Source organism: Stegostoma tigrinum, chromosome 3 (assembly GCF_030684315.1).
Source record: "Stegostoma tigrinum isolate sSteTig4 chromosome 3, sSteTig4.hap1, whole genome shotgun sequence".
Classification (NCBI taxonomy): Eukaryota; Metazoa; Chordata; class Chondrichthyes; order Orectolobiformes; family Stegostomatidae; genus Stegostoma; species Stegostoma tigrinum.
The window spans coordinates 17,705,131-17,732,430 of NC_081356.1; the positions used below are offsets into that span (position 1 = coordinate 17,705,131).

Here is a 27,300-nt window from a genome sequence, read left to right on the forward strand (position 1 = left end):
AGACATTAAAATTGCTTCTAGCAATCGACGTGCAAGCATGATGTAGAAGTGTTGCTTTCCTAACAGACTTGCAACCCCATGGGAAGTTAAATTCCTTCCTCCCTCTCTCTATCACACTCTATCACATACCCTCCCACTCTTGTCATACTTCTTTTCTCACTTTGTCACCTTCCCTCCCACTCTTGTCATACTTCTTTTCTCACTTTGTCACCTTCCCTCTCTTATCACATTTCCACTCTCATACACATTCACTCTTTCACATTCCCCTCTTTCTGTCACATTGCCCCCGCCTCTGTCACATTCTCCCCCTTCTCCCTCCCACATTCCAACCCTCTCATTCCATTACATTTCCCACTGTCAAATTCCCCCTTTCTCTCTCTCTGTCACATTCCCCTCTCTTTGTCACATTTCCATCAACCCATTACATTCCCCTCTTCTGTCACATTCACCCCCTCTCTCTTTGTCATGTTCTCTCTGCCATATTCTCTTTAAGACTGTATATTTTCTCTCTTGCTCTGTCACATTCCCCCTGTCTCTCATTTCCCCTCCCTTTCTCTGCCACATTTTCTCTGTCAGATTCTCTCTCCCTCTGTCTCACTGTCACATCCCCCAATTACTTCTCCCTATTTGTCACATTCTCCCTCTCTTTCTCTGTCATATTCTCACCCTGTGGTCTCTGTCACATTCCCCACCCTCTGTCACATCCCTCTCTTTCCTGTTTCTCTGTCACCTTCCTCCCCCTGTCACATATTCTCTCTCATATTCATGTGCCCCTATCATTTTTCCCCTCGCTGTCACATTCTCCCCTCTTTTGGTCACATTCCCCTTCTCCCTCCCTCCTTGACAATCCCCCTCACTCTCTCTCTTTATATTACCTCTTTCTCTCTGTCACACTCTCTCTTTCTCCCTCCCTCTCTGTTACATTCCACCCCTGTCTCTCTCTGTCACAATCCCGCCACCTTGTTGTATTACACTCTCACTTTGTTATACACTCCATCTCTCTCCCGCTGTCACATTCCCCCCTCCCAGTCCCTCTCTCTCCCTGTCACATTCCACCTCTCTCACTGTCACATTTTCCCTCTCCCTCTCTGTCATATTTCCTTCCTTCCTTCCTCCCTTCCTCTGTCACATTCTACCTCACCCTCCCTCCCTTTGTCACATTCCTCCTCTTCCTCCCTCCATCACAATCCCCCTCTCCCTCTCTAACATTCTCTCTCACCCTCTCCCCCTCGCATATTTCCTCTCTCCCTCCCTCTCTGTCACATTGCCCTATCCCTCTGTCAATTCCCCCTCTTGTTCTCTCTCTCTGTCACATTTACTCTCTCTTTCCCTCCCTCTGTCACATTCCCCCTCTCCCTCTCTTGTTCTCACATTCCCTCTCACTGTCTCTGTTGTTCTTCCTCTCCCTCCATCCCTCTGTCACACACCCTCTCCGTTTCCCTCTCTGACACAATCCCCCCACCGTCACATTGCCACTCTCCCCCTCTCTCACATTCCCTCCTTCTCTCAATCCCATTTCCCTCCCTCTCTCTCATTCCTCCTTACCCTCTCTCTGTCACATTCATCCTCTCCCCTCTGTCACATTCCGCTTCTCTGTCCCTCCCTCTCGTCACATTCCCCCTCTCTCTGCCTCCCTCTCTTTGTAACATACACCCCCCCTCCCTGTCACATTCCCCCTCAATCCCTCTTTCTGTCACATTCTCCCTTCTCTCCATCCCTATCTCTCACATTCCCCCTCTCCCCTTCTCTGTCACTCCACACCCCTCACATTCCATCCGTCTGTCAAATTCCCCCTCCCCACTCTCTTTCGCATTCCTTCCTCTCTTTGTCACATTCTCCATCTGCCTGCCTCCCTCCCTCCGTCACATTCCCCTCTCCCACTCTGTCACATTCCGCCTCCCCCTCTCTCTCTGTCGCACTCCCCTCTCCTTCCCTCTCTCTCTGTCGCATTCCCCACTTCCTCTGTCACATGTCTACCTCCCTCCCTCTCTCTGTTGCATTCCCCCCTTCCTTCCTCTCTGTCACATTCTCCATCTGCCTCACGCTGTCACATTTCACCCCCTCTCTGTCACATTCTCCCTTCCTCTCTGTTACATTTCTCCGCTCACCTTCCCTCCCCCCATCCCATTCCCCCCTCTCCCTTCTCTCTGTCATATTTCCCTCTTATCCACCCTCCCCTTCTCTTTGACGCATTTCCCACTCTCTCTCTCCCATTCCTCCTCTCTCCCTTCCTTTGTCATTCCCCTCCTGTCACATTCACCTTCTCCCTCCCCCTTGTCACATCCTACTCTCTCTCAATCACATTCCCCCTCTCTGTCTCAATCCCCCTCCCTCTCTCTCCTTTTCTCCCTGTCTTCCAGTCAGATTTGCCCTCTCTCCCTCCCTGCCTGTCACATTCTCCCTCTCTCCCCCTCCCTCTCTGTCACATTTCTCTTCTGCCTTCTTCCCCCTCCATTCCTCTATCACATTCCCCATTCCCTCTCTCTCACATCCCCCTCTCACTCTCCCTCCCACCCTCCATGTCTCTCACGTTGCCCCCCCCCCACATTCCTCCCTCCCGCCCATTCACTCTCACTCTCACATTCACACCCTCCCTCTCACATTCACATACTTTTTCTCTCTCTCTCCCGTTCCCACCCTGTCTCTCTCTCACACACACATTCACTCTCACATTCCCCTTCTTTCTCTCACATTCACACCTTCCCTCTCACAATCACACTCTCACCCTCTCTCTCTCCCTCCCTCCATCCCAGATTCACACTCTCTCTCTCTCCCACCCTCTCACATTCACACACTCTCTCTCCCCCACCCTCTCACATTCACACTCTCCCTCCCTCCCTCATTCACACCCTCCCTCCCTCCCTCATTTACACTTTCCCTCCCACCCTCCCTCTCACATTCACACTCTCCCTCCCTCCCTCTCACATTCACACTCTCCCTCCCTCCCTCTCACATTCACACTCTCTCTCTCCCCCACCAGCTCACATTCACACTCTCCCTCCCTCTCACATTCACACTCTCTCTCCCCCACCCTCTCACATTCACACACTCCCTCCCTCCCTCTCACATTCACACTCTCTCCCTCCCTCCCTCTCACATTCACACTCTCTCCCTCCCTCTCACACTCTCTCTCCCCCCACCCTCTCACATTCACACTCTCCCTCCCTCCCTCCCTCTCACATTCACACTCTCCCTCCCTCCCTCTCACATTCACACTCTCTCTTTCCCCCACCCTCTCATATTCACACTCTCTCCCTCTCACATTCACACTCTCCCTCCCTCCCTCCCTCTCACATTCACACTCTCTCTCCCCCCACCCTCTCACATTCACACTCTCTCTCCCCCCACCCTCTCACATTCACACTCTCCCTCCCTCCCTCTCACATTCACACTCTCTCCCTCTCACATTCACTCTCTCTCTCTCTCTCTCACATTCACTCTCTCTCTCCCCCCGCCTCCCTCCGGCCCCTCCCCCCGTCTCTCTCGGTGACGTTCCTGCGGAAGCGGCTCCTCCTGATCCGGATCGCGGCGGGTTCCCGGAGCGAGTCCCTCGCTGTGCCCCCGGCCCCCGGCGGTGCCGACGCTGACCCCCGCCCACCACCACCCCCTCAGGAGTGCCCTCCGGACTCGCACCGCCCGGTGCCGTCATGTCCATCTTCCAGTCGGCTTTCGATTTCCTGGCGGGCTCCCCCGGTCTGGCCGCCGGCCGCGATCACAACGACTTCGTGGGTCAGACGGTGGAACTGGGTGACGTGAAACTGCGGATCAAGCGGGTCATCGCCGAAGGTGAGTGAGCTCCGGCCCGGCCACACGCCGCTAGGAAAAGCCGGTAACACAGGCCTCACTCCGGCCTAGAGCCCGAAGCGGCTGGTTTCCGAGCTCCCCCGGAGGTGGGGAATGCCTGTGTCCCTGATCCCCCGGGAGTGGGGAATGTCTCTGTCCCTGATCCCCGGAGGTGGGGAATATCCGTGTCCCTGATCCCCGGGGTGGGGAATGCCTGTGTCCCTGATCCCCCGGGAGTGGGGAATGTCTCTGTCCCTGATCCCCGGAGGTGGGGGATGTCCGTGTCCCTGATCCCCCGGGAGTGGGGAATGTCTCTGTCCCTGATCCCCGGAGGTGGGGGATGTCCGTGTCCCTGATCCCCCGGGAGTGGGAGTGAGGTGTGTGACCCTGATCCCCGGCGGTGAGAAATGTGTGTCTCCCTGATTCTGGGGGGTGGGGAATGCCTGTGTCCCTGATCCCCGGGAGTGGGAGTGAGTGAGGTGTGTGTCCCTGATCCCCAGAGGTGGGAAATGTGTGTCTCCCTGATCCTGGGGGTGGGGAATGCCTGTGTCCCTGATCCCCAGGGGTGGGAAATGTGTGTCTCCCTGATCCTGGGGGTGGGGAATGCCTGTGTCCCTGATCCCCAGGGGTGGGGAATGGCTGTGTCCCTGATTCCCGGGAGTGGGAGTGAGGTGTATGTCCCTGATCCTAGGGGTGGGGAATGTGTGTGTCCCTGATCCTGGGGGTGGGGGTGATGTCTGTGTCCTTGAATGCCCAGGGATGGGGCATATATGTGTCCCTGAATGCCTGGGGGCGGAATGTCTGTGTTCCTGTTCCTGGGGGTGGTAGATTTTTGCCATGCTAATCCCTGAAACCCTGGAGGTGGTGAATGTCTGTATCTCTGATCCCCAGGGGTGGGGGTGTCAGTGTCTCTGATTCTGGGGGGTGGGAGCATATTTGTGCTTCTGATTCTTGGGGGTGTGGGGTTGGAATGTCGGTGTCTCTGATCATGGGGTGGGGAATATTCAGTTTAAGTGATCCCGACAAGTGGAGAATGAAGTATTGGTGATCCAGGGGTTTGGGGAAAGCAGTATTACTGATCCCCATTAAAGGAAATTGAGAATGCCTGTGATCCTTGCGGATCGTATATGTTCTGTTTTGGTGATCACTGGGAATGGGGACATACCTTGTTGGTAATCCCCAGGATGTGAATATTCATTGTCACTGATCTTGGAGCTGGGGGTAATTGTCTTCAGTGTAGATTCTGCATGTTACTGATTCCCCTGGGCCAGTGTTTGTGTGTCAATGACTCCCCAGTTGGGAATGTTCAGTGCCTGTACTTCCTGAGGTAGGTGTGTTCTGTCTGTCATTGATCCCTTGACTTGGAGATATTTCTTAGGGACCCCTCCAGCTCAGGAATAAACATTATTAAATGATTTTCTGCGGTTGTGGGGACTAATCACTCATTGAGACTCTGTGTGCAGAGCAATCAGTATATCAATAACTTCTAGACATGGGTGAATGTTCAAAGTCTGGTGTCAGGAATTAAAAATTTAAATTGAGTCACTGATCACTGGAATGTGGAGGAGAACAGAATAGCAATTTATTGTCACTTGTAAGTACGAAAATACAGGAAGATGTGAATCAGTCACTATAACTTGGCGTCATTTTAATTACAAAAAATTATAAAAGAAAATTGAAACAAAGTTTGACAGACTAGGCAACAATTTGATTTCAAGGGGTATATTGAGAGATTCCTAATTGCAGACTTGAGAAGGTGACAATCAATGTAACTGGAGGAACAATATGCAACCCCTCATCTAGTATTTTAAGTACTTAAGCACAATTGTCTGATTCTGAATGATCATGAATTTCACTCCCAAACTTCTTCCCACATGCTTAGTTTGTCTTGGAAGCAGTTCCTGGTTTTGTTTATAATCTCTTAAATACACCTTTCATTTCCACTTTCTCGCCTCTTTTGTGGAAATTGAGAGTAGCCGTCAGTTCCTGTAATTGCATCATGATATTTACACCTGTTCTTTGTACAATTTCAGCTGAAGTTGGTTTGTATTTTTTGGTGTCTAATCAATATAATCTGTTTTAACTGTTTTGAAGAAGGCATCTTGTCACTGTTTTGTAGGCAAGAGTTGAGTAACTTGCCGTTGTGGTAACATCTCTTGAAAGTGATACAGTATTGTCCTGTTTGAAATCTGAGTAACATTAGTTGTTAATTAACATTTTGAGAACTGACTTTTCCTTGCTTTCCTGAGTCTCTGTAAAGCACTTTTGCGACTATTTTCACCTTCAGGTCATTTACGTTTTCCTGATGTCAGTTATTGTTTGGCAGCTCTATCAGGGGCTGCAAATTTTGACTCAAATTTGTCCCTATTTTCTCCCTGTTCCCCAAGGATATTCCCAACAAGATTTACTGCAATTAAACAGGAAGAACGTTTTTCAGAAAAGATTGGTATTCAATTTATTTTATTCCCATGTACATGTCCAAATGACTTAATTACCTCTCAGAAATTTAATGAAAATTGTAAGATTTGTTTTATATACATTCATAAAATTGAATTTCATTTCACTTCCTGATTGGTTCAGTGTGCTTCGTTGCTTATCCTGCTTGATGAATACCTGGAGATTCTCTTGTCTTGGCACCAAATTGAAAGTAAAATCACAAGAAGGAAAATCCATCCCACAAAAATTGCTGGAACTTTTTGGGAAATGTCTGTCACAATCAACGGTGAGACTTTACCGCTGACTGTGACATCTAAATTGTATATAGGCCAAAGCATGCATGTTAATGGAGAGCACTGTCTTTCTTGAATCTCTGGAGATGTACACAGAAGTTTCGAGGTTAAAAAGTTATGTGACTGTTGCAATAGTATAATTTTAAAAAAACCGAAGAGGTTAAGGGAAAAATGATCATACATCACAGTTTTTGTTTACCTTTATTTTTAGTGTGGTTGAGAAGCTTGGTTTTTCTCTTAGCCAATAGTGCTAATTATTGGAAGATGTAAGTTAGATCACTTGCAAGTGACTCAGTTTCAAGCACGCTGTCAGTCATCTTCCTGCTCAGTTTCAGTAACTGATCCCCTTTTCCTGCAGTGTTTGCAGTTTAAAAAAATGTTATTGTCACCATAAGAGCACATGTAAGCTACTCAGCTCATTGAGTCTGCTTCTTCATTTAATGAGATATTGGCTGATCCGATAGTCCTCGATGCCTGTCTCTTCCCTATAATCCTTGATTCTGTTACATTAAAAATCTATCTCAACCTTCAATGACTTAATGGCACAACCTTTACAGTCCTCTGTGGTAAAAATTTCCACACATTCACAATGTTCACAATAAATTCCTCCTCATCTTTGTGTTAAATGTGTAACACTTACTTTGAGATTATATTGTTTGGTACGAGACTGTGCTACATGGCGAAACAAGATCTCTGCATCTATCCTGTCAACTCCTATAACAATCTTTCAAAAAGGTTGCATGTCATTCTTTGAAACTCCAGTACAGGGCCAACCTACTCAACCTGTGTTCATAAGATGGTCCCTTCAAACCTGGAATCAACCTAGTGAACTTTCTTTGGACTGCTTCTAATACTAGTATATCTTTCCTTAGATAAAAAGACCAAAACAGTTCACAGTTTTACATGTGTACACTAACCAGTGCCTTGTATAGTTTTAGCAAGACTTCCCTGTTTTATACTCTGTTCCTTTAGAAGCAAAGGCATTTACTTTTCCTATTATTTGTTGAACTTGCAAGCTAGCTTTTTGTGATCAATGCATAAAGCCTTTGAGGCTCCTCTGTGCCCAAGCTTTCTGCAGTCTTTCTACATTTAAGTAATATTCAGCTCCTCTATTCTTCCTGTAAAAGTGCATAACACATGTTCCCCATATTATATTCCACCTGCCAAGTTTTTGCCGAATTACTTAACCTGCTTATATCCCTTTACAAACTCTTTGAAAGATTGTCACCACTTGCCTTCCACTTATTTTTGTGTCATTCGCCAACTTAACTGCTGCCCATTCTCTTTCCTCGCCCAGATCATTAATATATATTCTAAATACTATTAGTCCAGCACTGATCCCTGTCACACTCAACAAATTACAGGTTGTCATCCTGAAGCTGCCTTCTTATCTCAACACTCTGTCTTCTACTAGTTAGCCAATTCTCTATCCATGCTAATATACTACTTCTAATACCATAGGCTCTTTACTGGTACTTTATCAAACATTTTCTGGAAACCCAAATCTATTTCATTTACAGTTTCTTCTTTATCTATCCTGATTGTTAGCTCCTCAAAAAATTTTAGTAATTTTAATATACTCATTGCTTGTCTTAATTAACTACTTATGTTCAACTACTTATTATTGTTAAAAATGCAGCCAATGCCACTCATTTGAAGCTAAAGAATACAGAACCTGTTGGTTTAATACTTTTCACATGTAATTTTGTGTGTTTTGAATATTGAATAGCTTTAGCTACATGGTCAAATTGTATTGTAAGCAAAATGTACTTAGATGAAATGTAATGTAAAACTGAAATGAAAGACTTACATTTTTGTTGTACGTTTCATGACCACTGGCCATCTCAAAACAGTTTATAGACAATGGAGTCTTTTCAGAGTGTACTTGCTTTTGTAACATAGGAAACATGAGAATCATTTTCCATGCAGCAAACTCCCACAAACAGGAATGTGAGAATGATAATATTGCCTGCTTTACATGTAGTTGATTGAGCCAAGGGGCATAACTCTCTTCAAAATAGTGTCGTACGATCTTTTCCATCCATCTCTGAGGGCACATAGGACTTTGGTTTAATGTCTTATCTGAAACATGGCATCTGCAGCACCTCCTCAGTTCTGCATTGGGGATACCGTTCTTAATTTCTGTGCTCAAATCCTGGAGTGGGATTTGTGACTCAGTGATGAGTGTACCACCAATGAAGTTACAGCATACTCTCAGGTTGGCTGATTTGAACTAATGACGTTTTCTGATTACACTGCATTGTCTGAAGAATTTAGCTTTGATTATACATTCAAATCATTTGCTGTGATGAAGGTAGAGTAACATTAGCCACCTGACTTTGGCTAGAGTAGTGCTTATGAGATTGCAATTAAAGGCAGAGCAGAATGCTTGGTTACATGAAGATTTTATCATTGGAGAGGTAGCCTGTTAAATTTTCTTTGCTGTATTTTTTTTTACAAAAGAGCAACACTGTAATTGTCTTAATGTATATGGAAATAATAGACCATTTCAATCACTTGCATGTTACTGAATAGTTTCAAATTTAGACAATGAAATAGGATGCAATTGATTTTAATTCAGACGCGATCAATTGAAATGAAATCCCTCGAATATGAATAAAGTTTGTTAAACTTTCAATTATCAGGAAATTAATTGTGATCGAGAAACCTAAGTAAGGTCTTGACATAACCTGATTTAATTTAATATTTTCATTTTTCCACTGTTATGCACTCAATTGAAAGTAATCTAACCTCTGGTTTTGCAGTATTGGTAGCAAGTGTCAACTTTTTATAGATTTTACCATTTAAAAAAATTCATTCATGGGATGAAGGCATTGCTAGCTAGGTAATCATTTGTTGCCCAGCCCTAACTGCCCAGAGGGTAGTTAAGAGTTAACCACATCACTCTGGGTCTGGAGTCACATGTAGGTCAGATCACGTAAGGATGGCAGTTTCCTTCTTTAAAGGACAGTAGTGAACTAGATGGACTTTTCCTGACAATCGGCAATGAATTCCCAGTCATAATTAGACTCTTAATTTAAGATTTTTATTGAATTCAAATTTCACGATTTGCCATGGCAGGATTTGAACCTGGCTCCGCAGAACATTACCTGGGTATCTGGATTAATAGTCCAGTGATAGTACCACGAGGCTGTTGCCTCCCCATTTGCAGCACTTGTACTTGCTGTTGGATGTGGACATCTAGATTTCATCTAAACATAAGTGAACAGGAGTAGCTTCATGTCAATGGAGAAGGAGTAATTAAGAACTTTAAATCATAGGGAGAATTTTAGTTTGCATGAATGAATTATGACTTTATTCCATGTAATTTTCAAACTCAGATTGCTTCTTACTCCCATCAAGCATGAATTTGAGAAAGAATAATGAAGCTTAAAAGGATAAGTTTGAACAGGTTACATTAAAGCAGCAAGTGCTAAGGAAATGCAGAAGATCTGGCAGTATCTGTGGAGAGAGAAATAGAGTCAACATTTGAAGTCCAGAATAACTCCTCTTCAAAACATGAAGTTGAATGTTAACGTTAACCCTGTTTCTTTCTCCACAGATGCTGCCAGAGCTGCTGAGTTTCTTTGGCACATTGCTGAAAATCTGAGATAAAATCATCTGCAGTATTTGGTTTTATAACAGGTTTATTAAATATGATTTAAAGAGTGATCTATATGAGATGTTTAAATAATACAGAGATTTGATGGGGTAGATAAAGAGACACCAGTTTTTCTGCTGGGAGAAAAAAGTGCTACAGTGTGTGGTGGCTCGTTGCAGCACAGAGGAACTACAAAGAACAGAAGAAAATCACCTATACAGTGTATTCAAAAAGAATGGGTACCTAATGAACATAGTCCGCCGATTTCTCAGCAACAAACCCAAACAAACAGACAAAACGTGCCCAGAAACCATAACCACTCTCCCCTACATCAAAGACATTTCAGAAATGACTGCCAGACTACTCAGACCTCTTGGCATCACGGTAGCCCACAAACCCACCAACATACTAAAACAGCAGCTAATTAACTTAAAAGACCCTATACAGACAACAAGCAAAACAAATGTCATTTACAAAATACCTTGCAAGAACTGTGACAAACACTACATTGGATAAACAGGCAGAAAGCTAACCACCAGGATACACGAACATCAACTCGTCACAAAAAGTGGCCCACTATCACTAGTATCCTTACATACAGATGAGGAAGGACACCACTTTGATTGGGACAACACATCCATCCTCGGACAAGCCAAACAGAGACACGCACGAGAATTCGTAGAAGCATGGCATTCCAACCGGAACTCCATCAACAAACTCATTGATTTGGAGCCCATCTACCACCCTCTGTGAAAAAGAACAGGAAATGACATCACCAACCCAAGGAAACCTAAACAGATAAATAGAAAGCGGGACATAACACCAGCGCTTCACCGGAGGCTCACTGATGATGTTACCTAGAATGGTGACGAAACGTCTGAAAACTAACCTTCCAGCTCAGCAACCAAACTCACATCCACACCTACCAACAGGTTCAATTACAGCTTCTTCCCTATTCTTATTAGATTTCTGAATGGACCTTTCAAATTTCATGTCTAAAGTTGATCTTGCTTTTTGTGCACCTTCTTTGCAGCCGTAATTTTGTGTTTCTTGCTGCATTCAATGAGCCTATTATCTTCGTTATAACCTGCCTCTACTGCAGGAAAACAACTCTTTTTGACTGTACTTAGGTCTGGGTGTCAATAATAATAAATCAATGATTTTCTACATTAAAGGTGCTATGCAAATGAAAGTTGCAGTAAGTAATTCAGAATTTGCACTCTTGAACATGTTTAAAACAAATCTTGGCCGAACCTTTTTGCTGTGAAGCTGTTACACCTTCTGTTAGTCAGGAGTTCTTGTATTTGTTCTTGTCATTGACATTAAAATTTTTTTTTAAACTCCTGTTGAAATATTTGGCAGAAGAACTCAGACAACATGAAAAAAAGGTTATTCTCATGCAGTGAATTATTATGATGTGAAATGCACTGCTTGAGAGTCTAGTGGAGGCACATTCAATCACGGCTTTCAACAGGGAATTGGATAAGCACCTGAAGAGAACACAAAAAGCAAGATAATGGGGAAAGCGGTAGCTACTAAAGTGTTCTTGCAGGGAACTGATACAGGCTTGATGGACTGAATAGCCTTTTCCTGTGCCGTAACGATTCTGCTCAGGCCCATTTTTGGCTTGGATAAGCAGATCAGCTAAGTAACAGAAAACATACTGGATAAACTGGCCATTTTCAACTAATGGGGTAAAATAAAATTACTAAGCATGCTGAAAATCTGAAATAAAAAAAAATGTGCTGGAGAAACTCAACAGGTCTGACAGCATCTACGGAGAGAGAAAGAAATTTAAAATTTTGAATCCAGAATGACTCTTCTTCACAACCAGCGGGAGTCTACCTGGGTCTGTGCTGGAGGCTCACCATTTACAATCCATGTTATGACTTTGATGAAGAGACCAAAGGCCCTCCGCTTCTTCCTGTCCCGCAGGCCCGACCAGGCCCCCTCCACCGACACTCTCATCCGCCTAGCGGAACTCGTCCTCACACTCAACAACTTCTCTTTTGACTCCTCCCACTTCCTACAGACTAAGGGGGTGGCCATGGGCACCCGCATGGGCCCCAGCTATGCCTGCCTCTTTGTAGGTTACGTGGAACAGTCCATCTTCCGCACCTACACAGGCCCCAAACCCCACCTCTTCCTCCGGTACATTGATGACTGTATCGGCGCCGCCTCTTGCTCCCCAGAGGAGCTCGAACAGTTCATCCACTTCACCAACACCTTCCACCCCAACCTTCAGTTCACCTGGGCCATCTCCAGCACATCCCTCACCTTCCTGGACCTCTCAGTCTCCATCTCAGGCAACCAGCTTGTAACTGATGTCCATTACAAGCCCACCGACTCCCACAGCTACCTAGAATACACCTCCTCCCACCCACCCTCCTGCAAAAATTCCATCCCCTATTCCCAATTCCTCCGCCTCCGCCGCATCTGCTCCCACGATAAGACATTCCACTCCCGCACATCCCAGATGTCCAAGTTCTTTAAGGACCGCAACTTCCCCCCCACGGTGATTGAGAACGCCCTTGACCGCGTCTCCCGCATTTCCCGCGACACATCCCTCACACCCCGCCCCCGCCACAACCGCCCCAAGAGGATCCCCCTCGTTCTCACACACCACCCTACCAACCTCCGGATACAACGCATTATCCTCCGACACTTCCGCCATTTACAATCCGACCCCACCACCCAAGACATTTTTCCATCCCCACCCCTGTCTGCTTTCCGGAGAGACCACTCTCTCCGTGACTCCCTTGTTCGCTCCACACTGCCCTCCAACCCCACCACACCCGGCACCTTCCCCTGCAACCGCAGGAAATGCTACACTTGTCCCCACACCTCCTCCCTCACCCCCATCCCAGGCCCCAAGATGACATTCCACATTAAGCAGAGGTTCACCTGCACATCTGCCAATGTGGTATACTGCATCCACTGTACCCGGTGCGGCTTTCTCTACATTGGGGAAACCAAGCGGAGGCTTGGGGACCGCTTTGCAGAACACCTCCGCTCAGTTCGCAACAAACAACTGCACCTCCCAGTCGCAAACCATTTCCACTCCCCCTCCCATTCTCTTGATGACATGTCCATCATGGGCCTCCTGCACTGCCACAATGATGCCACCCGAAGGTTGCAGGAACAGCAACTCATATTCCGCCTGGGAACCCTGCAGCCATATGGTATCAATGTGGACTTCACCAGTTTCAAAATCTCCCCTTCCCCCACTGCATCCCTCAACCAGCCCAGTTCATCCCCTCCCCCCACTGCACCACACAACCAGCCCAGCTCTTCCCCCCCACCCACTGCATCCCAAAACCAGTCCAACCTGTCTCTGCCTCCCTAACCGGTTCTTCCTCTCACCCATCCCTTCCTCCCACCCCAAGCCGCACCCCCAGCTACCTACTAACCTCATCCCACCTCCTTGACCTGTCCGTCTTCCCTGGACTGACCTATCCCCTCCCTACCTCCCCACCTACACCCTCTCCACCTATCTTCTTTACTCTCCATCTTCGGTCCGCCTCCCCCTCTCTCCCTATTTATTCCAGTTCCCTCCCCCCATCCCCCTCTCTGATGAAGGGTCTAGGCCCGAAACGTCAGCTTTTGTGCTCCTGAGATGCTGCTTGGCCTGCTGTGTTCATCCAGCCTCACATTTTATTATCTTGGAATCTCCAGCATCTGCAGTTCCCATTATCTCAGACCAAATGTATTGTTGGCAGTTATTTGACAATACAAATATAAGTAAGAAAGCAAGCTGTAAGGACCTCACAGATTCAAGGATATGGAGCAAGTTTGAGCGAGCAAACGTTTGGCAGATAGAATAGAATGTGAAGTTATTCAATTTGATAGTTAGATCAGAAAGTTGAAACATTTAATTAAATACTACAGAATGCTGTGGGACAGAGGGACCTTGGTGTCCTCAGACTTGAAATATGAATTCATAGCATCCAGGTATAGCAAATAATTAGTAACACAAATGGCCTTTATTGCAAGTGGGTTTAAATGTACCCATCAGAGCCTATATGAGACTGCACTTGGAGTACTGCTAATAGCTTTGTTCTTTTACTTTGCATTAGAGGTAGTTCACAGAAGGTATAGTTGGTCCATTCCTGAGATGATGGAATAAAAACTGAAAGTGCTGAAGAAACTCAGCAAGTCTGACAGCATTTGTGGAGAGGCATAGAAAATTATGGGTGAAACTTTGATATGACCTTTTTTTCCAAATCTGAAATGAAGGAATTGTCTAATGAAGAACTTGAATAGGTTGCACCTGTAGTTATTAAAGTTTAATGATTGGTTTCATTGAAACAGAAAATTCCGAGGGGCATTGATAGTGTATATCCTGAGAGGATGTTTCTTGTCATAGAGGAAACTTGATCTAGGGTGTTTACTTTCAGATTATGAGGTCACCTATTTAAGATGGAACTGAGGAGGAATTTGTCTCAGGAGGTCATGAATCTTTGGAATTCTGTACACCATAGACCTGTGAATGGTGAGTCGAAGAATATCTTTAAAGCTGAGAGAGGAATCAACGATCCTGGGAAAAAGACAGGAAAGTGGAATTGATGCCAATATCTGATTTGAAATGAACTTATTGAGTGATGGAACAGGATCAAAGGGTTGTTTACAGACTTCCACTACGCTGCTTTTTTATTGAGACGACTGAACAATTGACTGAACAATTCCCTTGGGAAAACGCCCCCATTAAGTTTATTTTTAAACATGTCTATAATTGTTAAAATTATGTGCATTATCAACCCAACTCAGTGTCTTCTGAACCCTGGCACAGAGCTACAAATCAGAGTACAACCTTTGCAGTTTTCACAATATTGATTTTTTGCTTCAAAGAGGTACGTTCTTTTGAGAGACAGTGAGTGTGACAACATACAATTAGAGGGGCTCAATTTAGAACGGAAATGAGGAGACATTTCTTCAGCCAGAGAGTGGTGGGTCTGTGGAACTCATTGTTATGGAGCACAGTGGAGGCTGGGACGTTAAATTTCTTCAGGGCAAAGATTGATAAATTCTTGATCTCGCAAGAAATTAAGGGCTACGGGGAGAGTGCGGGTAAGTGGAGTTGAAATGCCCATCAGCCATGATTAAATGGTGGAGTGACTCGATGGGCTGAATGGCCTTCCTTCCACTCCTATGTCTTATGGTCTTTTATCTCTTTTCCATAAAAAAGATCAAAAGATTAAAATAAAATTAGTTTTCATTCAATCATTCTCAATGATTAACCAAGTTTTTGTGATGATTTGTTTTCATCTGTCCTGATTGGTTACCAGTTGCTTGGCAGTTGTATCCTGGGCAATACAGAATTCACCACCTGTCTGTGAGGAATCTTCAACCCTGATGCCAAGCGAGGATACAGAGTCCAAAATACAAGAGAGAGCTATTATAAACCGGAATCAAGTCCAGCCATTTGGCAGCACTGCAGTTATACTTCTTAAGAATTTCTATGTTGTTGCTTCAACATGTCTTGGAATTACTTTCTCTGAATCCGTAACCATATGACTCCTACAGGAAGCCAATGTGCAGAGACAGATAACACAAACTGCCTTGTGATAATAACCTTTCAAACAATTTTTAGTGGCTTTGATGGAAAGATAAGTATTAGCCATGATATCAGGGAATATGCCTCTGTATCCAAGGTGTCATGGCAGATAGGCCCTTGTATTAACATCTGAATCAACATAGTCAAGTTCTGCTTCTGAGGTTGACCAGTGTGAAATTGAATGATAATGCCATGCCCAAATAGGGTGGCTGAGACATACACGACACAATTTAATACATTAGAAACTTTGGTTTTGATAACTTTCAAGCATAAAGTCACACTAATTACTAGTCCATGATGAAACAATTGTAAAGTATTTGAGCTGCCATTGAGCATGACTTCCCTGTTAAAATTAATAAAATTACTCCACAGTTATTGGCAGTGTCCATACTTGTATTTAACAAGTAAAAGAGCCTGAAATTGTATAACATTTCGAAAGTTAATGTGAGAGTTAGTCTGGCAGTGTATGAACCCATTGGAGTAACAAATGGGATGATGTTGATTTGTTCTGATTTCCAAGACAGTAGACCTCATTGAACATTATGTACTGGTTGTGTGTTTCTCTCTACATGTAGCAAGAAAATGAATGGGTGAGTGAATGATCCATGATTGACCTTACTCATCCCACTGGCTAGCATTGAAAATTTGATAATAATACTTACGTTGGTTATTTCAGTAGAAAAATGGTGCATAGTGGGGAGAGAAAATGGGTATAACAGGAATGACTTCAAATATAAAACCAATTCAAGTAAGTGGTGGCACTACTCACAAATTAGGTTTCCTGTTTCAGTTCATTTCTGTTACACTGATTCTCTCTCTGCACTGGACGGCATCTTTTATTGATACAACCAGCATACCTCCTGCTAGAGTAGGAATCTAGTCTTAGAGTTCATGTGATATTTACAAACCACTTGCTGTCTTGTTTTTGTTGAGACCATATATAAATGCTAAATATTCACTTCAAAAATGCCTGGGATGGGGAAAATTAAGAAAAGCCTGTAACCAGGATAAAGCTTGACTCTAGCCCGCCAGCGCCTGGTTTTGTATAGATGGAGTGAGCGACCAACTTCCAAGTGGGAAGTGGTTGGTAATTTAAATGTTTTTTGTTAATGTAGATTCAAAGATTAGATGTAAAGGGTGGCCAGGCTTCCTTGGGAAACTCAGCATCTTAAAGGAGGTGAGAAGGCTGAATCCATAAGGTAAGGATAGCCTTTACAGCCCTAGCGGGCTAGTTGAGGCAGGAGTGTTTTGTTTAGGCTCAACAAGATAACAATAAACCTCTTCTACAGTGATCTGCCTCCCTCCCCTGGCTACCCTGAATCATCACCCAGCATATTTATTTGGACCTCACAGAACACCATGAGACATTTCTCCACTAAATTACTTGCTGCTGCAGACTTTGATCCAGTGAATCAAACGCCCTACTAAAAAGTCTTCAGGCCTATTGTCGAATTGACTGTGATTGAGATACTTAAGGGGTAAAGAGGAAAGCGGCCTGAAGTTAAATTCTTTAGGATGTTTGGGAGGCCTATGCCTTTAGATTTTCTGACCACCTGGTGGTGTTCCTGTCTGCACAACGCTTACCTCCAGGCAAGCCACACTTATCAAACTTAAATCTGTAGACTTCAACTGAGATGTGATGCAGTATCTAGCTCACAGACAAATCCGATGAAGGCATTTCACAAGTACTCACTGCTGTAAGATTGAGGCCTTTTAATCACCTTGGGTTTTTTAATTCGTTTGCGGGATGTGGGCGTCATTGGCTGGCGATCATTTATTGCCTGTCCCTGGTTGCCTTTGAGAAAGTGGTGGTGAAGTGCCTTTTGAATTGCTGCAGTCCATGTGCCATGGGTTGACCCAAATGTCATTTGGGAGGCAATTCCAGGATCTTGATCCAGTGACTGAGGGAATGGTGATACATTTCCAAGTCAGGATGTTGGGTGGGTTGGAGGGGAACTTTCAGGTGGTGGTATTCCTATGTATCTTCTGCCTTCTCTTTCCAGATGGAAGGGACCATGAGTTTGGAAGGTGCTGTTTATCTACACAAGTCTGTTGTACATTATGGATAAGTTCTCAGTCTAGGAATGTTTTTCTGTTTTAACAGGTGGATTTGCCTTTGTCTATGAAGCACAGGACCTTGGTAGTGGAAAAGATTATGCTTTAAAGGTGAGTGATGTGCTGAAATTATGTTAAGGCATGTTCTTGAGGCATTTTTCAGGTATTTGTATCATTTCTGCAGTCATTACCTAGGGTGAAGGGGATTCTAGTCAGTTGTTCCCTCTGACATTGGACCATGTCCAAACCCCGAATTAGGCAAGGAATGAAAGCTTCTAGATTAATTAATTGTGCCTTCAAGTGGGAATTTTTAATACATTTGTGTTTTGTGGTAGACTCAGAGTTACACATAACAGGAAGATCTCTGATAGTTTTGGTCTATGCATTCGTGTTGTGGTCAATTATGAATTGGAGCTTTGGATGACAGAACAATGTGAATGTATTATCGTATGAATGAAATTGTGTTTTCAGCTTGGCTTGATCAAGTACCTCAGTCAATAGGGAGATTTTAAAAACTAATATTAAGCATACACTGCAGAAACAAGCCATTTGGTCAAACTGGTCCACATTAACATAAATCTCAATTTCTTTTTCGCTTATGTCCTTTTCCAGCCACCCCTTAAATGCATCAAAATTTGCCTTAACTATTCCTTTATTCCTTGTGGTAGTACCATCCACATTCTCATCAATTACGGGTGCGAAGTTGTTTCTAGTTTCACTATTTGATTCTTCCCTACCAATGGAAGCATTCTATTTATATTTAATCCATTCATTGTATCCTGATGGATATAATCTGGCAGTCTGATATGATCTGGTAAATCTTTGTTGCACACTCTCAATGCTTTCTGTTTTATAATATTGGAGGTTCTGCTATAAAGCAATAGTTGCGTTCCTGCACGACATCACATTATAGAAAACGGTGCTATAGAAATAACTTGGCCAATGCTAAAAGTGGGATTAGGGGCGCATCACCAAAAAGTATCACTCAAAATCATTCAAAATTCTTCCTTATCACTCTCCTATTGGTATTGGTGCCCTTGACACTTATAATCAAAGAAAATCTATTCACCTACAACGTAGTCTGCATCGCAGCCTAGCTCATTACTGATCTGACCTGACATTCCATTGGCACAGACTTCTGGATAGATTTTCAGATAATTGAAGCAGAGGAATCTGACCTTTCTTTCCTAACTATCCCATTGACACTGAAGTTAATTGTAGGATTACAGTGTGTTATAAACCTGAGTAACCTGGTATTCAAAATAGTGCTAGAAAAGAGAAGGCTATAATACAGTCAACTTTTGGTATAAATGATTTACATGAGCAAGTTCAAAACTTCTTACATATTAAATATGCCACAAAACTAGGCAAAAATACTACACGCAAAGGTGAATGTTTTAATAGCACACATTATTTTAAACTATACTTCATTTTTTTGTATTTAATATGTTCAGCATAAACTCTTCAAACTAAGACTTCACATATTTTCCTAATAAGACGAATGTTTCCTATGTGATATTATCTTTGAGGTTTATGATGTACAACCCAATTACCGTTTTCAAAATAACTCATTTACACCATGTATAAGGATCGAAAAAAAGAAATTTTTCTTTGACAAAGCTCACAATGTCAAAACATACTCGATGAAATCGCATTATAGCCAACAGGAGTTCGTGTTTTGGAAATACTGTTCCCTAATTATCAGTTGCATTACAGCCAATTTGCATTGCTGGTACACACGTTATCAGCAGAACCCCCTGTAAGTTTACTTGATCTATACTAAATACTTTGAGTATGGTCTAACCAGTATTTGCTATGTAATTCACTACTTTTCAATTCTGTATCTCTGGAAATAATCTGCAGTACTTGCTTTGGTTAATTTCCTACTGACCCATGGAATTTTTTGTGGATCAGCATATTTATACTGCCTGATGCTTTTTATTATCCCATTTAGGTTCTTATTTTCCAGGTAATATACACTTTCCTTATTTTTCTTACCGCAGTGCAATAGCTGTCATTTTCTAATACTGAAATTCACTTGCCAATTTACTGTCTGTTCTGCAAGTTTATTAATGCTATGTATTAAGTTCTTGCAGTCCTCCCTCCCGTACAACTATTACTTCCAATTGGGTGTCGGCTGTAAATTTAGCTGAAGTTCTGATGAAAGGCCATCAGCTTGAAATATTAACTCTGCTTCTCTCCACAGATGGTGTCTGACCAGCTGAGTATTCCTTGCATTTTCTGTTTTTGATACTATAAATTTGGAAGTTGTAAACATCAGAATAGAGTTCCCAACCCTTCAGGAACCCAACTTTGCAATTTCTGGCATTCTGAATAGCTACCCTTTACCCTGCTTTTTGCTGTGTTTTGTAGCTTGCTGGTTATCCATTCTGCTATTTGTTTTTGATTCTATGCTTTAATCTTTATTAGTCTATTATGTGATACCTTTATCAAAGGTATTTTGGAAATCTAGACTTACTGCAAGACAGTATGACCTTGTCTATTCTCCAAGTTATCTCTGACTAATTCAATGAGATTTGTCAACCAAGGTCTTCCCTTTTTAAAATTCAGGCTGTTAAAGCAGGAGCTTAAACTTCTCAATGCAAAAATACTTTCTGCAAATTATTACTTAGAAAGTTATCTTTCTGTTTAGTCTTAGTTTTTACAAATTATTTCTGCAGCATTAGATTAAGAATCTTTGTGTGCCATGGCCAGAATTAATCTGTGTAGGGTCTATCAGTCATAAACGACATCATTGATGTGTTAAAAGATTTGATCCCAAATGTTATTCTTCAAAAGATTATGTGAACACAAATACCCTTTTAAATTTTTAAAGAAGGGACATCCTGGGTACAACGGGAACATTGTTGCACCTGCAAGGAGCATGAGCTCAGATGGAGCCTTACAGTATGGGGAATATTGTGAGAGAATTCATAGTAGTAAGACTATTGTGGAGCTGAGAGAAGAAATTTACAATTTCTCTTGGCAAAACGTATTAGTTGAAAAATCGCTGGAAGTCATCTTTACTGCTTGGAGAGAGTGTCTGAAGAGGATTTTCTTTTTATCTACGCCACTTAGCTGAAGCAGAGGGAATTCAGCCAACTCCAATTGTCACAGGAAGATTTTTTTAATTGTAAAAATATTCATAAAAAATTATCTTTATGTTCATACACAAGGTGCTAAAACAGTTCTACACAGTCTTTGCACAAGAAGAAAACAGCAGACATTGAAATTTGACATTTCCTGCTCGTGCAGGGCACTACTTACTTACATTTTGAGACAGTGAGATGGTATGATAACTGAATAGATGTGGTCTTTCCCCACTGTACCTGGGTGGCAGCTGCCCCAAACTGTAGTGTGTCCCTCAGGATATAGCTCTGGACCTTAGAAAGGTGCCATTCTGCAACAGTCGGTCGAGGTCAACTCTTTGCGATGGAAGTTCAACAGGTTTTGGGCAGGCTAAAGAACATCTTTCACTGAGTTGACAGTCTTCCATGTGCATTCGATATTTGTCTCAGTGTGTGCCCTGGGGAATACCTTAAAGCACAGAGTCTTGTGTCATGGAGTTGCTTCGGATGAACCTCGACAAAAACTGTCACATCTCTCTCCAGATCTTCTTTGCAAAGTCACGTTCCAGGAGGAGATGTGTGACAGTCTCTTCCCCCCTGCAGCTACTTCAAGGCAGTGCATGGTGGTGGAGAGAATCTGGGTGTGCATGAGGTATATTGTAGGGAGCATCCTTCTTCCCACAAATCAAATTACATCTTGGTACCGATTGGAAAGTTCCAGCGATAAGGCATTCTGCCAAATAACTTTGATGGTCTGCTTGGGGAAATGCCTGACAAGATTTAGCACTCTTCTTGTCCCACAGAGTCTCAAGGATGCTGTGTGCTGACCACAGCCAGATGGACCTGTGGTCAAAAGTGTTTTATTTTACAAATTTTTCCACGAGGGACAGGTAACATGGAACAGACCAACTACTTAGAGCATTCTGTGGGAACAAGGCCAAGCCTATCCTTCATTCAACTGTTGCAGGATGGTACAGCAATGTCAGCAATGTGTTTGTGCAACGTGACTTTGGAATCAGAACATCATTTGAGACAGTCAATGACTTATCCTTTTTAAATGAGTTTAGTTATTATTTGGTCGAAGTATTTCAAAGTTTGCACTTTGCAGAGAAGTCATCGGTAGGATAAAACTCAAGTCTTGCTGAAGAAAGGCACATTTTGTCAAAGGTTTCATCTTGCACTCAGCAGAGCAATTGTCAAGAATACCAATTTATAGGGATAACCAACATTGAGGTAGTAAGAGAGGAAAACCAACATTTGCGTAGTGAGAGAGGTAATTTGTTTGCTTTGATTATAAGAGGTGTTACCCTAGAGAACGAACCAGTTTATGATGATTGAAAGTTAATCATGAGTTCCATAATAGTTCAGTAGTACAACGTACTGTTCAATGCCAGCCGTCACATCCTTTCGAATAGATTCTAGTGTTTTCTCGATGACTGATGTTGGATTAACAGTTCTGTGGTTTCCTGGTTTCTCTGTCCTTTTCTTAAACAGTGAAGTTACAGTGAAGCAATCTTCCAATCTGTAGGCGCTGTTGCAGAATTAATAGAATTTTGAAAGATGACAACATTGTAACTATCTCTGTAGCCATCTCTTCCAACATTCAGGGGTGAAGACTATTGGGTCTTGGGGATTTGTCAACTTTCAGACCTGTTAATTTCACCAACAGTTTTTAAAAAAAATTAACATTAAATTCTTTCAGTTTGGGTCTCCCACAAAACTTTTGGATTTTATTTATTTCAGAGAGTGTTCTTGTGTCTTCACCTGTGAAGACAGACACCGATTGCTTTCTTAGCTAAATGTAAAATATTGTAAACACAAACACCAAACCTTCAAGTTCCGTTGCAAAGATCTCTGAACCCCATGAGTCCCACTGCTCTCCTTCCTGGACACTGTCTTAGACTCGATCAAAATGTTTGCAGCAACAGTTTGATATTTGATCCTGACTTGAGCCTCTGTCTCCGTATACTCTCCAACAGAGAGTATTGATTTTTTTACCTCTGCTAAATTGATCAATTCCATTCGTTCCTCATTGAACCTGCAGCTACAAACCTTTTGTTATCTCCACACGCAACACTCCTGCTTTCCTGATTATTTTTCCAGCTTCCAACTAAAAAGGCCTATTCTGCCCTCATTTCTATAATCTTCAGTGTACATTGACATTATGTATACTCATACCTTGAATTCAGAATTCTAATCCTCATTTTCATGGGCTCATTCTCCCTTTCTCTGTAATGTCCTCAAGCTGTACTGCCCTCTGAGACTTCTGCTTTCCTGCAGTCTGACCTCATTGTTGGTCCTCTAGGCCCTAACCTCTGCATCTACCACCTTCATCCTTTCTGCCTCTATATTTCTCTTCCCTTTAAGAAGCCCTTCTTTGAAAACTGACTCATTGATCAACTTTTAGACACCCCTAATTTAAAAAAAATGAAATTGTTGGAGAAACTTTACAGATCTGGCAGAATTTGTGGGGAGAAAGCAGAGTTAACATTTTGAGTCCAGTGGCCCTCCTTCAGAACTGGGTACTTCAGAACTTGGTCATTCCTAATTGCTTGTTTTCGTAGAGTCATACAGATACAGAAACAGACACTTTGATCCAACTCATTCATATATCCTATATAAATCTAGCCCCATTTGTCAGCGTTTGGCCCATATCCTTGTAAATTCTTCGGATTCATAGGCCAATCCAAATGCCTTTTAAATGTTGTAATTGTACCAGCCTCCACCACTTGCTCTGGTAGCATGTTCCATATGTACACTACCCTCTGTGTGAAAAAGTTGCCCTTTAGGTCTCTTTTAAATCTTTCCGCTCTCACCTTAAACCTATGCCCTCTAGCTTTGGACTCTTCCACCCAGGGAAAAGACCTTGCCTCTTTACCCTATTGATGCCACTTATGATTTTATCGACCTCTGTAATGTCACTCCTCAGCCTCTGACGCTTCAGGGAAATTAGCCCCAGCCTATTCAGCCTGTCCCTATAGATCAAACTGACCAACCCTGATGATATCCTGTAAATCTTTTCTGAACCCTTCCAAGTTTTACAACAACCTTCCTATAGCAGGAGACCAGAATTGTCTGCAGTATTTCAAAAGTGGCCTCACCAATGCCCTGTACAACCACAACATGGCCTCCTAACTCCTATACTGAATGCACTGATGAATAAAGGCAAGCATAACAGCTGCTTTCTTCGCTATCCTATCGACATGCCACTCCACTTTCAAGCAACTATGAACCTGTACTCCTAGGTCTTTTTGTTCTGCAACACTCTCCCGAACCTTACCATTAAGTGTATGAGTCCTGCCCTGATTTACCAAACCAAAACACAGCACCTCACATTTAACACCTTACAGATTAAACTCCATCTGCCAATCCTTGGTCCATTGGCCCATTTGATCAAGATCATACTGTGCTCTGAGGTAATCTTTAATCTCAAATTTTAGTGTCATCTGCAAACTTCCTATACCTAATGTCCTAAGTTCGCATCCAAATCATTTATCTAAATGACCAAAAGCTGTGGACCTAGTACCAATCCTTGTTGCTGGCCACATGCCTCCAATCTGGAAAGCAGCCCTCCACCGCTCCCCTTTGTCTTCTACCTTTGAGCTAATTCCGTACCTAACAGCTAGTTCTCCGTCTATTCCATGTGATCTAAATTTGCTAATCAGCCATGAGGAGCATTGTTGAATGCCTTACTCAAGTTTGTATAGATCATGTCCACCTCTCTGGCGTCATCAATCCTCTTTGTTACTACTTCAAAAAACTCAAATCAAGTTAGTGAGACATGATTTCCCATGCACAAAACCATGTTGACTATCCCTAATCAGACCCTGCCTTTCCAAATACATATAAATCCTCACCCTCACAATTCTGCCCACCAACTTGCCCCCCACCGATATCAGGCTCTCACCAGTCTGCAGTTCCTGGCTTTTCCTTACGACCTTTCTCAAATGGTGGCACCATGTTAGCCAACTTCCAGTCTTCCGGCACTTTATCCAAGGCTATCGATGATGCAAATATCTCAGCAAGGGGCACAGAAACTGCTTCCCTAGCTTTCCACAGAGTTCTAGAGGACGCCTGATCATGTCCTGGAGGTTTATCCACCTTTATGAGTTTTAAAATGCCCATCACCACCACCTCTGTAATGTGGACATTTTTCAAGATATTACCATTTATTTCCCCATGTTTTCTATCTTTCTTATCCTTCTCCACAGGAAACACTGATGCAACATACTTGCTTAGTATCTCCCCCATCTCCTGCAGTTCCTTTAGGCGGCCCTGTTCTTTCCCAAACTACCCATTTGTCTTTAATGTATTTGTAGAATGCCTTCAAATTCTCCTTAACCCTGTTTGCCAAAACTATCTCATGTCCCCTTTTTTCCCTCCCGATTTTCTTCTTAAGTATACTCCTATTGCCTTAATATTCTTCTAGGGATTCACTGGATCACTGCTGTCCTATATTTGACATATGCTTCCTTCTTATTCTTAATCAATACCTCAACTTCTCTGGTTGTCCAGCATTGCCTACACTTATAAGCCTTGCCCTTCACCCTAATGGGAACATATTGTCTCTAGACTCACGTTATCACAGTTTTGAAGGCTTCCCATTTTCCAGCCATCTGATTACCTGCGAACATTTTCCCCAGTCAAATTTTGAAAGTTTTTGTCCAATGCCATCTAAATTGGCCTTCCTCCAGTTTAGAATTAGTCTATCCTTTTCCATCACTATTTTAAAACTAGCGTAATTATGGTCCTAAAGTGCTCCCCCACTGACACCTTGTCATGTCCCCTACCTTATTTCCCCAGAGTAGGTCAAGTTTTGCACATGCTCTGGTAGGTATATCCACATACTCAATCCGAAAATTTTCTTGTACACTTTTAACAAATTCTCCTCTGTCCAAGCCCTTAACACTGTGACAGTTCCAGTCTATGTTAGGAAAGTTGAAATCGCCTACCATTAACCACCCTGTTATTCTTAACAGATAATTGAGATCTCCTTACACATTTGTTTCTGAATTTCCCACTGACTATTGAGGAGTCTATAGTACAATCCCAATTCGGTAACTATCCGTTTCTTATTTCTCACTTGCTCCCAGATAACTTCCCTGGATGTATCCCAGGAATATCCTTCATAAGTCTAGCCATAATGTTATCCCTAATCAAAGCGTCACTCCCCTCCTCTCTTGGCTTCCATTCTGTCTTTCCCGTCACATCCAGTCCCGTTCGAATTTTATAGTTTTCTATGAAAGACACCCCTCATTCTTCTTAACTCCAGTGAATATAATCTTAACTGATCCATTCTCTCTTCATATGTCAGTTCTGCCATCCCAGGAATCAGTCTTTTAAATCTTTGCTGCACTTCCCCCATTGTCAGAACATTCTTTCTCAGATGAGACCAAAACTACACACAATACTCCAGGTGAAGCCTCACCAAGGCCCTGTATAATTACAGCAAGACATGCCTTCTCCTGTACTTGAGTCCTCTCATTATGAAGACCAATGCACCATTTACCTTCTTACCAACCGCTGCACCTCCATGTTTACTTTCAGCAACTCATATACATGGACACCCAGGTCTTGTTGTAGCGCCTCCCGCTTTTTGGTCAGCAACTGTTTGTTTTTGGACCAATCACACTGTCAGAGTCACAGAGTCAGAGTCATCCAACACAGAAACAAATCCTTTAATTCAATTCTTCCATACTGACAGAGCATCCCAAACTGAACTAGTTGCACTTGCCTGCGTCTGACCTTCTAAATCTTTCCTGTCCATGTATCTGTCCAAATATCTTTTTAATGTCATAATTGTGCCCCCTACTACCTATTCCTCTGGCAACTCAGTCCAAACATTCACCGCCCTCTTTCAATTTATGTTTCATTATGAATCCTATGCGTGAAGTACCAATAGGCATCTTCCTACATTAAATGTACTGTATAATTGCGATTAGTCAATTTAATAATGTGATGCAGGTCACATTTAACAAATTAACTGACTGCATAATTTTGTTGGCTAGATAGCTGGTGTAGTGACGCATGCATGTTGAACTTTAGTTGCACAGGAAGTCTGCAATGTCTGGTGTGGTTAAACAGTTAAAAGTCATGCATACTTAATTGTTGAAATTTCACATGATCATATTTTGCATTTCAGAGACTTCTGTCAAATGAAGAAGAAAAGAGCAAAGCAATCATTCAGGAAGTTTGCTTTATGGTATCCTTTGTAGTTACTTAAGTTCTACTGGTTTTTATTGTAAGTGATTGCTTATTTAGCAAGAGACCTCTGAAATGCTCCATATTTGTGTAATGTTAACCTTCCCTTTGTTTAACATAATAACATTTAAAGTGTGCCTTTTCTGAGTTTCTTTGCTTTTAATAGGTTATTGAGGAAACTATGTTAATTCACATAGCATTCACTCCAATCACTGTTTCAGTTTTTAACTTTGAAAGCTTTCATCCTTACTAATTCTCCCTTCCCTCTACCTTATCTCTGCACAAAAGGGAATGGATAAAGTCCCCTCA

General features: G+C 42.8%; 1 protein-coding gene across 3 annotated transcripts in view; it reads left to right on the forward strand.

The window, feature by feature from the left end:
- The first annotated feature begins 3,488 nt into the window (after positions 1 to 3,488).
- gak (cyclin G associated kinase) overlaps positions 3,489 to 27,300 on the forward strand; it is a 118,279-nt gene continuing 94,467 nt past the window's right edge. For all 3 annotated transcript variants that reach the window (XM_048526970.2, XM_059643646.1, XM_059643647.1), the window contains exons 1-3: positions 3,489 to 3,786; positions 17,772 to 17,833; positions 26,933 to 26,992. In XM_048526970.2, the coding sequence (XP_048382927.1) occupies positions 3,648 to 3,786; positions 17,772 to 17,833; positions 26,933 to 26,992 (261 nt within the window). In that variant the 5' untranslated portion in view covers positions 3,489 to 3,647. The remainder of the gene's footprint in view (positions 3,787 to 17,771; positions 17,834 to 26,932; positions 26,993 to 27,300) is intronic.